General features: G+C 43.1%; 1 protein-coding gene across 9 annotated transcripts in view; it reads right to left on the bottom strand.

The window, feature by feature from the left end:
* The window catches only part of Nek11 (NIMA related kinase 11), a 253,223-nt gene that overhangs the window by 56,239 nt on the left and 184,874 nt on the right, over positions 1-12,110 (bottom strand). For all 9 annotated transcript variants that reach the window (XM_045136965.1, XM_045136962.1, XM_045136961.1 and 6 more), the window contains one exon: positions 7,019-7,079. In XM_045136965.1, the coding sequence (XP_044992900.1) occupies positions 7,019-7,079 (61 nt within the window). The remainder of the gene's footprint in view (positions 1-7,018; positions 7,080-12,110) is intronic.

Here is a 12,110-nt window from a genome sequence, read left to right as displayed (position 1 = left end):
GCCGATCTTGTGGTGGTAATGTCATCTAATAGGTTGCTACAGGTAAATTCCAGTGTCAGGGGTGGTCAGGGAGGCCCATGAGCTCCCCAAAATAATACAGGCTATTGCCAACCAGTAATCTTGGTCCTCTACCAAAACCAGATGGCAGGACACCATTGCTGAAGGCATCACAAGCTTCAGTCACAGGACACTAAGCTGGAAGTATGCTAGAGACCTCCTCCCTGCTGTCTAGCTGACATAGTACCAGAAAGTTCTATGCAGACTTCTGGGGAAGAAAAGTCATCAACAGTCTTAAGTCTGCAACCTACACAATGGACCAACCAGGCAAAATGCGATCCCTCCCAAAAAAAGGAAAGAAAAGGAATGAGATCCTGACTCAAATAAGGTAGAAGGAGAGGATCAGTACCTCAAGGCTGTCCTCTGAAATCCACACATGTACAGTGACATACACATGTCCATACACACACATATATGCATTCACAAACATGCAATATAAATTATCCATGGCTACACACCAGACACATTTTTTGTTTTTGTTTTTTCTTTTTCTTTCTTTCTTACTTCTTATTTATTTATTTATTTACTTATTCTTTTTTTTTTTTTTTTCAGGTAGTGTCTCACTCTAGCCCAAGCTGGCCTGGAATGAATTCACTATGTAGTGTCAGGCTGGTCTCGAACTCACAGTGACCTTCCTACCTCTGCCTCCCAAGTGCTGGGATTAAAGGTGTGTCCCGCCATGCCCAGTAGACACATGTTTTCAGTTCTCCAGTGAGTCAGACCCATGCTCACATGTTTTACGTCCTCCAGTGAGTCAGACCCATGCTCACGTGCTTTAGGTCCTCCAGTGAGTCAGACCCGTGCTCACGTGCTTTACGTCCTCCAGTGACTCAGACCCGTGCTCACGTGCTTTGCGTCCTCCAGTGACTCAGACCCGTGCTCACGTGCTTTGCGTCCTCCAGTGACTCAGACCCGTGCTCACGTGCTTTGCGTCCTCCAGTGACTCAGACCCGTGCTCACGTGCTTTGCGTCCTCCAGTGACTCAGACCCGTGCTCACGTGCTTTGCGTCCTCCAGTGACTCAGACCCGTGCTCACGTGCTTTGCGTCCTCCAGTGACTCAGACCCGTGCTCACGTGCTTTGCGTCCTCCAGTGACTCAGACCCGTGTTCACGTGCTTTACGTCCTCCAGTGACTCAGACCCGTGCTCACGTGTTTTACGTCCTCCAGTGACTCAGACCTGTGCCCGCACATGGCAATTACAGACCTTACCTAACCTCAATACTGTGGCAGAGACTAAGACAACTGAGGAACCACGGGCGCTTCTGATTCACACTCTCCGGAGCCCACGCAAGCTCCAGCTCATTTACCCAGGCGAGTCACGTGTGACACAGAAAGGGGGAATGTCACTGACTCTGTTTTGAGTTACAATAAAACCATATCTGGGGGCTGGAGAGATGGCTTAGCAGTTAAGGCGCTTGCCTGCAAAGCCTCAGGACCCATGTTCGACTCTCCAGATCCCACGTAAACCAGATGCACAAAAGTGAGACAAGCACAAGGTTGCGCATGCCCACTAGGTGGCGCAAACATCTGGAGTTCGATTGCAGTGGCTGAGGCCCTGGTGTGACAATTCTCTCTCCCTACCTCCCTCTGTCTTTCTCTAAAATAAAAAAATAAAAATTAAATAAAAAGAAACATATTTGGGATCTGTAATGGGTTCAAAGTACTCCATATTGTCAGGGCTTCAAAGCTGAAACTTCCCCAGTAATCACAAGAGAGAATATCTCTGTTGTTTCCTATAGAAGGGTAAGAGAGGCTCTTGAGGAGATCAGTGGAATACACATTTTAACATGCTCAGCATGCCACTGTGTTTTTCAAAAAATGAATAGGAGGATGTTGAGTAGGAGTAAAACCATCTCTATTCAGAGGTTTCATTTTAAGTGACAAGGCTTAAGTTTAAGTTATCTCTTGGATCCTGTTAACATTCTGAGATACATTAATGGCCACAATGATTACCATGCTCTATTATTACAGCCAACTGGCTTTCTACCACTGTAGTTAGAACCAAGCAAGTATTAACTACCTGAGCAGTCTCATGCTCTCATTCCCTGTAGACTGTAAGAAGAGATTATCTTCATGGTTTGTATGGAATGACAGAAGTACCTGGAGTTCTGAAAATAATCTTTCTTATGCATAACGAGCATCATTCTGTGAGTTTCTTCCCCAGATGGAGGTTTTAAAAGTGCATGCTGCCATCATCCCAATGTCTGCAGCCATAAGCAAAGGACACCTCCTATAGTTGAGTAGTTTCCATTAGTCAGACTCCATTGTTCAGGGTGCATGAGACATCACTACAAGAGGCTAACATTCATAAAAAACAGTGCTGGGGTAAGGAGCTTCCTGTCTTGCACAGTTTTCAGCAGGAAGCACTGTGGCTCTTAACTTGGGGCTAACACTGAAATGTTCTCTAAGCCATCCCAGCAGATGACAAGACATAACAAGAAGAGGGATACCCCAACGTAGAAATCATTCAGCGTTGATGAATTTTGCAGTCGGAGAATTTGGAAAGGAGCCATTCAAACTGCAGAATATGTCTAATGTAGCGGCTTGAATGTATAAACCTCTCATGGCCCCATATGTTTATAAATAAACCTCTTACTTAGTCCCCAGCTGGTAGAGCCTTTGGGGGTGGCAGCCTTGATGGAAGAGGTGTGTCTCTGATGCTTTGAAGCCTTGAGGTTTATTAGTTCATCCCACTGGGTGTTCAGAGGTAGCTCACCCTGGCTGCTTCCTCTCAGCTGATATGACAAGATGTGATGCCTCAGTTGTCTGCTCTGCCATGTTTTCTCTGCCACAGTCAAACTTCTCCTCAAAACTGTCAACTGAAATAAATCTTTTCCTCCCATGAACTGATTTTGGTCAGGTGTTTTCTCCCAGCAACAAGAAGGTAACGGCTACATATAATGCTTTCTTTGGCAATTTAGCCTTTTTATATAAAAATTTAAGTTGATAGGGCTAGGGTAAGGACCCAGTAGTTAGCAGCACTTGTCAGTTAATTATGAGGGTCTCTTCAGCCAGAAACTTCCAATTTTTACTCCCCAGACCCTATATTCAAAAGCCAAGCATACCACCAAACTGCCTTCTAAATACTTAGGTTTATTCCCATATTCCCATATATTAATGCTACTCTAACTCTTGATCTGAGAAACTTCTTTTTGGATTTTAGTGACTACTGGGGTGACTTGAAACTCACCCAACTACTGAGAAGAAATTACAGTGTTGTGTTCAGCACTGAAATATTTCTATCACACTCTCCAAGGCCCAGAGACCATCTCAGAAAGGTGGTAGAAAGAACATAAGAGCCAAAGGAAGGAGAGGAGTGCTTACAATACTGCCCTTTAGACAAAAGTCACCTTGATATGCATGACCTCACAGTGGCTGATGCTACCTACATAAATCCAGTATCATGATAAAAAATGACATCAAAACAGAAAAGAGACTACTTGGAAAGAAGAAAGGATTCCCTGGATGGAGACTTGGCGGGGGGTGGGGGGGAATGAGGGTGATGGAAGGATATAATGATCATGGTATATTATTTGTATTTATGGAAGTTGTCAATAAAAAGTTTTTTTAAAGGCTGGGAGTGGCCATACATGTCTTTAATCCTCATTGTGGGGATGTAGGAGGGTGTAGACCATGAATCACTGGGGTTCACAGACTGGCAGATAAGCAATAAGAGAAGGACACCAGGGCTGGTGAGATGGCTTAGAGGTGGAGCGCTTGCCTGTGAAGCCTAAGGACCCTGGGGTTCAAGGCCCAATTCTCCAGGTCCCACGTTAGCCAGATGTGCAAGGGGGCGCACACATCTGGAGTTCATTTAAAGTGGCTGGAGGCCCTGGCGCACCCATTGTCTCTCTCTCTCTCTCTGCCTCTTTCTCTCTCTCTGTCACTCTCAAATAAAACGTAACAACAAAAACTTAAAAAAAAAGAGAAGGACACCATTGTTCTTCTCTGACCTCTGCACAGACATGGGGCATGCACATCTGTATACATACATGTGCATACCACACCATATACATACTACACATACAATGCAAAAAATATTAAAATAAAAGTAGATTTACTATATTCTCCTCAGTAATCAAAGGGTCCAGAAGTCTTAATTCAGCCTTGATAGTAGGCTCACTAAAGAAGTGGAAAACAGCTGGGTGTGGCGGCGCACGCCTTTAATCCCAGCACTTGGGAGGCAAGGGTAGGAGGATGGCTGTGAGTTCGAGGCCACCCTGAGACTCCATAGTGAATCCCAGGTCCCAGGTTATCCTGGGCTAGGGTGAGAGTGAGACCCTACCTCAAAAAACCAAAAATAAAATAAAATAAAGAAGAAGAAAACAGAATTGATCTATTTTCTAATGCTTTTTGATGATTGATGATCATTCAAATGTACATATTTACTATGGGAATATAAATTAGTATCAATATTATGGGGGATAGCATGGAGGTGTCTTAAAAACCTAAAAATAGGTATGTCCAGCTATCCACTCCTGAAATAGAATTGGCATATAGGAGAGATGCTTCTACTCTCATTTTTATCCCAATGTTCATTTACAAATTGAGTTATCATCTAATAATTCATATATATATATTACTTTTTAAAGTCAACATTAGCAACTTGAAAAAAAAAAAACAGTCCCATGATTCACATCCAAATTCCCCTCCCTTAAATAAAACACATTCAACTCTGTAAACTGTTTTATATTTACCCTTGTTTCTCTATATCAGGTAATTATATTTTTAAATTTTCTATTCTACACTACCTAAGAACTTTCTACTATGTATAGGGAATTTGGATTTAATTTTGTTTTTCCTGTCTCTTAATCTCTGTATCCCTTCTTCTTCTCTTCCTGCCTCCTCTCCTTTCTCTCTTTCTTCACTCTCTATTTTCCCAATATATTTATATCACAGTTATTAAATAGTTGTTTAAGTTATTATGACTATGTAGATATTATAAACCCTTAATATATGTAGATGTCATTTCCTTTCCAACCTTTTGTGTCTCCAGAGGCTAGCAATTGCCTTGAAGTTTTTATATCGTTCAGATTTCTGATTACTTTTCTCATCCTTCCCTAGTCCTTTCAAAGGAAGTGAAAACTGGCGTTGTGACCCACACCAGTGAGCCATCTGTGACCTCCACTTCTCCTCAAAGTGTACCCAGTCGGCTTTCAAGCACTCTGACTCGGTCCAAGCAGAATGGACTTTTCCCAGGCTTGCTTGCTCAGTTGTCCTTCAGGGCCTTGCCATCCGTCATTCTGTGAATCCTCTTATTTTCTCTCCCATGTTGAATCTTCCATCACTGGAAGTACATGTCTTAGTCTTTCTTGAGTTACTCCTATTGTTTTTTAGGGTCTCACTCCAGCCCAGGCTCACATGGAACTTACTCTGTAGCCCCAGGCTGCCTGGAACTCACGGTGATCTTCCTAACTTTGCCTCCCAAGTGTTGGGATTAAGAGACGGCACCACGATGCCTGGGCTGCTCCGGTATTTTTATGTAGAGATGGCTTAGTAGTTAAAGGTGCTTGCATACAAAACCTGACAGCCTGAGTTCGATAGCCCTGTGCCCACATACAGCCAGGTGCGCAATATGGCCTGTGTGTCTGGAGTGCATTCGCAGTGGCAAGAAGGGGCCCTGGTGCATCCATTCTCTCTCTCTCTATCTCGCTCTCTCTTTGTCTCTCTCTCCCTTCTTCCCTTCCTCTCTTCTCTTTCTCTCCCTGTTAGTGGATAAATAAACAAAATACTTTAAAAAAAAAACATACAAAGTAAGCAGTGTAATCCCCCTCAATTTGACACTTAATTTATCTCCCCAAGGATGTAAAAGCCCTTAATCCAAGTCATTATGTGGCTATCTGCTTTTGACCCCATCCAGCTCAGAAGCTTTTCTGCTTTACTTTCACTTTCTGACTTATTTCACATTCTTCCCTAATGAACTCTAGTTTAACTTGCACTTCTGCTGTGTCTGCACTCCTCATTCTTTGTGGGGCGCAAGACAACAAACTTGAGAGCCACTGGTTTAGGAAGCTTTGATGACTCTGAGCATCTGAAGCTCTAATCCTAAACTAAGGTCTTTTAGATCCAAGAAAGGGCCCATTACTCTCAAAACCCAAAACACTAGTATACAATTAAATCAGATCAGAGGAGGAAAAAAAAATCAAAGAGCTATGTTATGACTGTGACTTTACACATGAAGAAAGATGTGGCATAAATGATGCATAAAGCTCCTAACAAAATAGTGGTGAATGTTTCTCCACATACAAACATTATTGTTGATCTTTAGTCCCACCATCCACTTAGAAAGATTGCTTTTATTATTATAATTATGATTCATAAGAATTCATAATCAAATCTGAAAGGAAAAAAATTCTTAGCTGCTTCTTCTTTTTTTTAATCTAGGAGCTTTAAGAATACACTGTGTGAAAATTTACAGTCTAGCACTGGAAGTTATCACAGTTGGGGCATTTTTGGATTAAAAAAGAAGAAAGAAGCTAAGAAATAGGGTTTTGCCCTTGAAGCGCAGCAATCCCATTTATCGAGACTGACAATGCTAAAGAAATTTCCACTTTGTTTTTCAGACCAAATCTTTTCCAATAACTGAACGACCTTCAGAATGATGGTCCTTTCGGCCTGACTGAAAGCAGCCGCTGTCTATAGGAGCAGTTGGGTAGGCAGAGTCCCCTTCCAAGGGCTCAATCTATCATCATGCACCACCAGGCAACCTTTTGATCATAAAGGAACACCAAATTTCCATATTTCATATCACCCTTGGAGACTGAAGGCCAATAACAAGTATGAACAATTCTTCCTTGAGTCTCCTGGCCCTTGCACCTGACACTCAATCTCTATTGGCCTCAGTTTTCTCATCTGTAAAATGAGAGGTTGAGCAGAATATCTGGTAGATTCTTTCTAAGCTTTCTTATTCTAGAGTATTCCAACAGAATCAGTAACAGTTTGGAATCTGAGGGAACTTACCTAGAGAGGTGCAACCTAAGACGTTTTCCAAACACTTGACCAATGCTTCAATATCACTGTCCTGTCAAAACAAGAGAGAGAGAGATTTGTTCCCTCCATGTATCACAGTCCATGCAATACTTACATAAAACATCTTCACACACACAATGCTGGCAAAATGAGTTTGCAATGGGACCACATTTTCTAAAAAGAAAAGCATATGAGTTCTCATGTGTGCCTACGCCTCTCTAGATGTATACATAAATATGCTATATTTTAGTCACTAGATTTTTTTTTGCTTTATCTATCTGATGGAAAGAACATAGGCTAACACTGTTATGTGAAAGGTTTTAGGGCTGGAGAGATGGCTCAGTGGTTAAAGGCACTTACTTGTAGAGCTTGGCTCAGGTTTGATTGCCTAGTACCCACATAAAGTCAAATCCACAAAGTGGCTCATGTGTCTAGAGTTTGTTTGCAGTGTCAGGAGGCACTGGTGCATCCATACTCTCCTTCCCTTCCCTTCCCTTCCCTTCCCTTCCCTTCCCTTCCCTTCCCTTCCCTTCCCTTCCCTTCCCTTCCCTTCCCTTCCCTTCCCTTCCCTTCCCTTCCCTTCCCTTCCTTCCTTCCTCTCTTTCGCTTTCTTTCTTTCTTTCTTTCTTTCTTTCTTTCTTTCTTTCTTTCTTTCTTTCTTTCTTCCTCTCTCTCTCTCTCTCTCTCTCTCTCTCTCTCTCTCTCTCAAATAAATATTCTAAAATGTTCTTTTTAAACATGGTAAAGGGTAGGTTTAGCTTTTTTACTTATTTTTTATGGTACTATGGTTGGAACCTAGGGTCTTGTGAATGCCAGGCAAGTGCTCTACCACTAAATGACATTCTTACCCTTAACAGTGGTTTCAAAGCTGAGCATGCTTTCAATCTCAGCACTAAGGATCCTGAGGCTGGGAGGATCATCATGAGTTCAAGGTTAGCTAGAGCTACACAGTGAGTTCCAGGTTAGCCTTGACTAGAGTGAGACCCTGATCCGCCTTCCAAAAAAATGGTTTCAACAAAAAGGCAAGATTGTGAATGTTCTGATTGTCTCCTTTGTGCACTGTGTTTTCCAAATTTTCTATAATGAACACATGATTTTTAATCTTCCAAAAAAATAAAGATTATTAGAATGAAGGGCAAGGTTTGACTCAATCAATAATATACTAGCATGAAGAAATTAAGTGGACGGTTTGTTTTTCTCCTACTTCTTTTTTGGAAGTGTATGGCCCTCAATGAGTCATGAATTTAAGAATTGTACTCATTCACCCTAATCTTCAAAAAAAATAAGCCAACCCCTATGAGGGTAGGGGGAAATCCCAGAACTGTACTTTATAACAAATATTATCTTAAGTGCAAAATAAATATAGGTCCTTCACCCAGCAGGCCATAAATAATCCAAAATAGTATTCTAATGATCTAGAAAATGGAACCTCTCAATTACGTCCAGGTTTGTGGCCGTTGAGGAAACTAATCATTCACGAATAAGCTGGTCCATTTTAAATCACGCAACACATCTCATATTGAAGCAACTGTCTGTGGGTTTTAGGAAAATGGAGCCTATTACGGTAGGCTACACTAACACATTACAGGAACATGCCAGATTTCAAGCGATAACATTTCCCAAGGTTTGGGCAGCTACATCTTTGGGTAAGTGATGAGAACACAGTGTCATTTCATTCTCAGCATGTACAGAAGTGGTAACCATGGGGAAGGCTTGCCTGATCGCTTGTCAATGAACTCAGACACCAAGTGCAGATGCTTGGGGACTAGCCTAGGAATGGGGAGGTAGGAACCAAGCATAGAAACCAAAGAAAGTCAACGGACTTTACCTTCTGTCCCCTTGTGTTGTCCAAACTTATGTTTGGAGGTTTGACTCAGAGAAAACCTCAGCAAAGAGGCACCTTCTACCAAAGGAAGCGCACACTTGAGTACACTGCTCATCACAACAGCCAAGAAAGCCCTGCTTCTCAGCCTGGATCCTCCCCTTTGTGTTCTGGCTAAGCAAGGGGCTTGACCTCCCAGGACTTAGTTTTTATGCCTGTGCAATGAGGGGTCTTCTCAGACCATGGGGGATGCTGTAGCAAAAGTACTGTGGACGGTGTAGCTTACAAAGAACAGGAGTTTACTTTGCATGGTCCTGGAGGCTGCAGAGTCTGAGATCAAGGCACTGTGGGCTGTTATTGAACGCCCAACTCCTGGTTCTCAGATGACACCTTTTTGTGGCTGTTGTTGTGTTCTCACATGAATGAAAGGAGATTTGCTTGGGCCAATTTTATATGTGAATAACGCATTCATGAGTCATCATGATCCAATCAGCTCCCAGGGTCTCCTCCTCGTGATACCACTGCATGAGGGACAACCTGTCAGCACATGGATCTGAGAGCTACCTAAACGGGCAGACCACAGCAGAGGTTGAATAAGACGGCAGTTAAAGACTCAGCCAAGTGCTAATACTCTGTTATTCTGGTGTAAGAGCTGGATGGACAGTGAGGATCAGACTGTTTCCAAATGCAGCTGCAATAATCCTTCCCTGACAGGTGTTCCTACGCCATTCTTCACCTCACGGAGTAGTCTCTCTACCAGCCCTCTGAATCTGAACTGTCCCTGTAACTTGCTTTGGATAATAGAATAGGACCGAGGCAATGCTGGGTAACTTCCACAAGTCGATCTTGACTTCTACAACTAGACACGTTGATTCTATTTCTGCTCCATGAGAAGCTGGAAATCATGTACAGAAGCCCAGGCTATCACATTGGAGAAATCACGAGATGGGAGGCCACATAACATGAGAAGTCATAAGAGGAAAAGAGGCCAATGGCAACCAACAACTTTAATACATGCCACTCAGACCACCCTGGACCCTCAAACTAAGCTCCCAGCTGAAAGCAGCCACAGGAACCTCTGGAAAATATCATAGAGTGGAAGAACTGTCCAGTGAGCCCAGAAAATAGGGTATGAATTAACAAAGAAGACCAAGAACAATTCCATGTGATAGATCAAGGCAAGTTTCAGCTAAGGAGGGGCAGGGGAGAAGGTGAGTTCTGCATCCGCGATTCCAACCCCAGCTTCTGAAGGGTGGTGTAAGGACAACAAGGGGCTGAGCAGCTGGTTCAGCAGTTAAAGTACTTTCCTGTAAAGCCTAAGGACCTAGGTTCAATTCCCTAGGACCCACATAAAGCCAGATACACAAAGTGGCATATGCATCTGGAGTTCATTTGCAGTGGCTGGAGCCCCTGAAATACCCATTCTCTCTTCTCTTTCTGTTTGAAAACAAATGGGTAAATATTTAGAAAAAAGAAAAATATCAGTTCTCCAGGTAAACACAGCATGCACAGAAGGGACTTTCTCTCTCCCTCTCTCTGTCTCTCTTTCTCTCTCTCTCTCTCTCATAAAAAAGGCAATAAGGGACACATAGTTCAAGTTATGGAGAAAGCAGATATAGTCAGGAGCATGTGAGTAGCTGAGTAAAATCCTGATCAGCATATGCATAAGATAAAACCCTGTCATACCCTGTGTGCTATAGCCCTTGTGGACCTCTTTGACTTCCTCAGTCCATTCTCTCTCACTCTGTTGTTCCGTGTGCATTGCTGTTTTTTTTTTTTCAAAAGAAAGTGAGAGAGGAAAGAGAAAACTGGCACACCAGGGCCTCAGCCACTGCTATCAAACTCCAGATGCTTGTGCCACCTTGTGCTTACCTCACCTTTGTGCATCTGGCTTACATGGGGTCTAGAGAGTTGAACAGGGGTCCTTAGGCTTCTCAGGCAAGCTCCTTAACCACTAAGCCATCTCTCTAGCCCCCCCCCCCACATTGCTTTTATTTCCCCCTCAGTTATTCAGATGTATTAAGACCTTTCCCATGTGAAGATCTTGCCATTAGCTAAGAATGTACTTGCCTCATAAATTTATGGGACTCTTTCTAGATCCTTAGATATTGACTTTTGTCACCTGCCCAGAGGTCCTCTGAACATTTATCTTCATTAGTTTTCTACCACTACTGTGGTCATTCTCTGCCATAACGCCGTTTTCTTTTGATACATAGATGAAATGAATAGTTGGGGGCTGGAGGGACGGCCCAGAGAGGAAGCTCTTGCTGTGCAGGCATGAGTGCCTGAGCTGGGATTCTCAGAGCCCGTGTGAAAAACAAGAGGCTGTCAGGCACACCTGAGATGAGGTGGGAGCCAGAGACAGGGAGATTTCCCGGAAGCTCACAATCCAGCCAGCGTGGGGAGCGAGTGGTGAACAAAGAACAAGAGACCAGTGAGGCGGAGGGTGGTCACCAACACCACGAAGTTGTTCTCCAACTGACATACATCGCGACACACATGTATGCCCACACTCACCTCTCTCTCTCACACACACACGCCCAAATAAATAAATCTATGTTTTGTTTGTTATAATGATCTGTGTGAGGGCAGAGACCAAACCTGGTTGAGTCATTATTAGCTCAGAGCTGGACTCAGAGGCAACTGCTAAATCTTTTTTTTTTTTTTTTAACTTTTTGCCAACAATCTCCATGCATATATACGACGTGTCATGATCATCATCTCCACCCACTAACCTTCTTTGCCCCCACACTCCTTACCCTCACCTTCACTGAAGCCCTGCTTGATAAAGATTATTTTTTAAATAATCCAATCAAAAGAAAGCACACATACAAGTAAGGAACAATCAAATAAAGCATGTCTTTCTGTCTTTACCCTACTATGTATGTCCTTCTTTGGATGCACAGCTTCTTTGTCTTGTGGAAAGTGAACATTTGTTTGAAGCTTTTGTTTGCAGAGCTCCCTTCCAAGTCAGCTGACTCGGCACCTTTCTCCCCTGCCTTTTCCTCTTGGCTCTCAGATATTATATCACACAGCTATTTTCTGTCAGCCTCTAAGGTGACCCCAGAAACACAGAACATAATATGACCTCCCCAAATGGAGCTCTCTTTGATAGAATCCTGTTTATGAACCCTCTGGAAAATTCAGTTGCTGCCGCTGGAGAAACTTTCCCGACAAAAACTGGCCCTGCTGTGAGTTGGTGCTCACCTTAAAGCTCTCTGCTCCTGAGATGACACTGGATTGTGGGTTACATAAATCAGC

This window comes from Jaculus jaculus, chromosome 17 (assembly GCF_020740685.1).
Source record: "Jaculus jaculus isolate mJacJac1 chromosome 17, mJacJac1.mat.Y.cur, whole genome shotgun sequence".
In the NCBI taxonomy this organism is placed as follows: domain Eukaryota; kingdom Metazoa; phylum Chordata; class Mammalia; order Rodentia; family Dipodidae; genus Jaculus; species Jaculus jaculus.
Note: the sequence above shows the minus strand (reverse complement) of the source record. Positions and strands in the feature narration are given on the sequence as shown.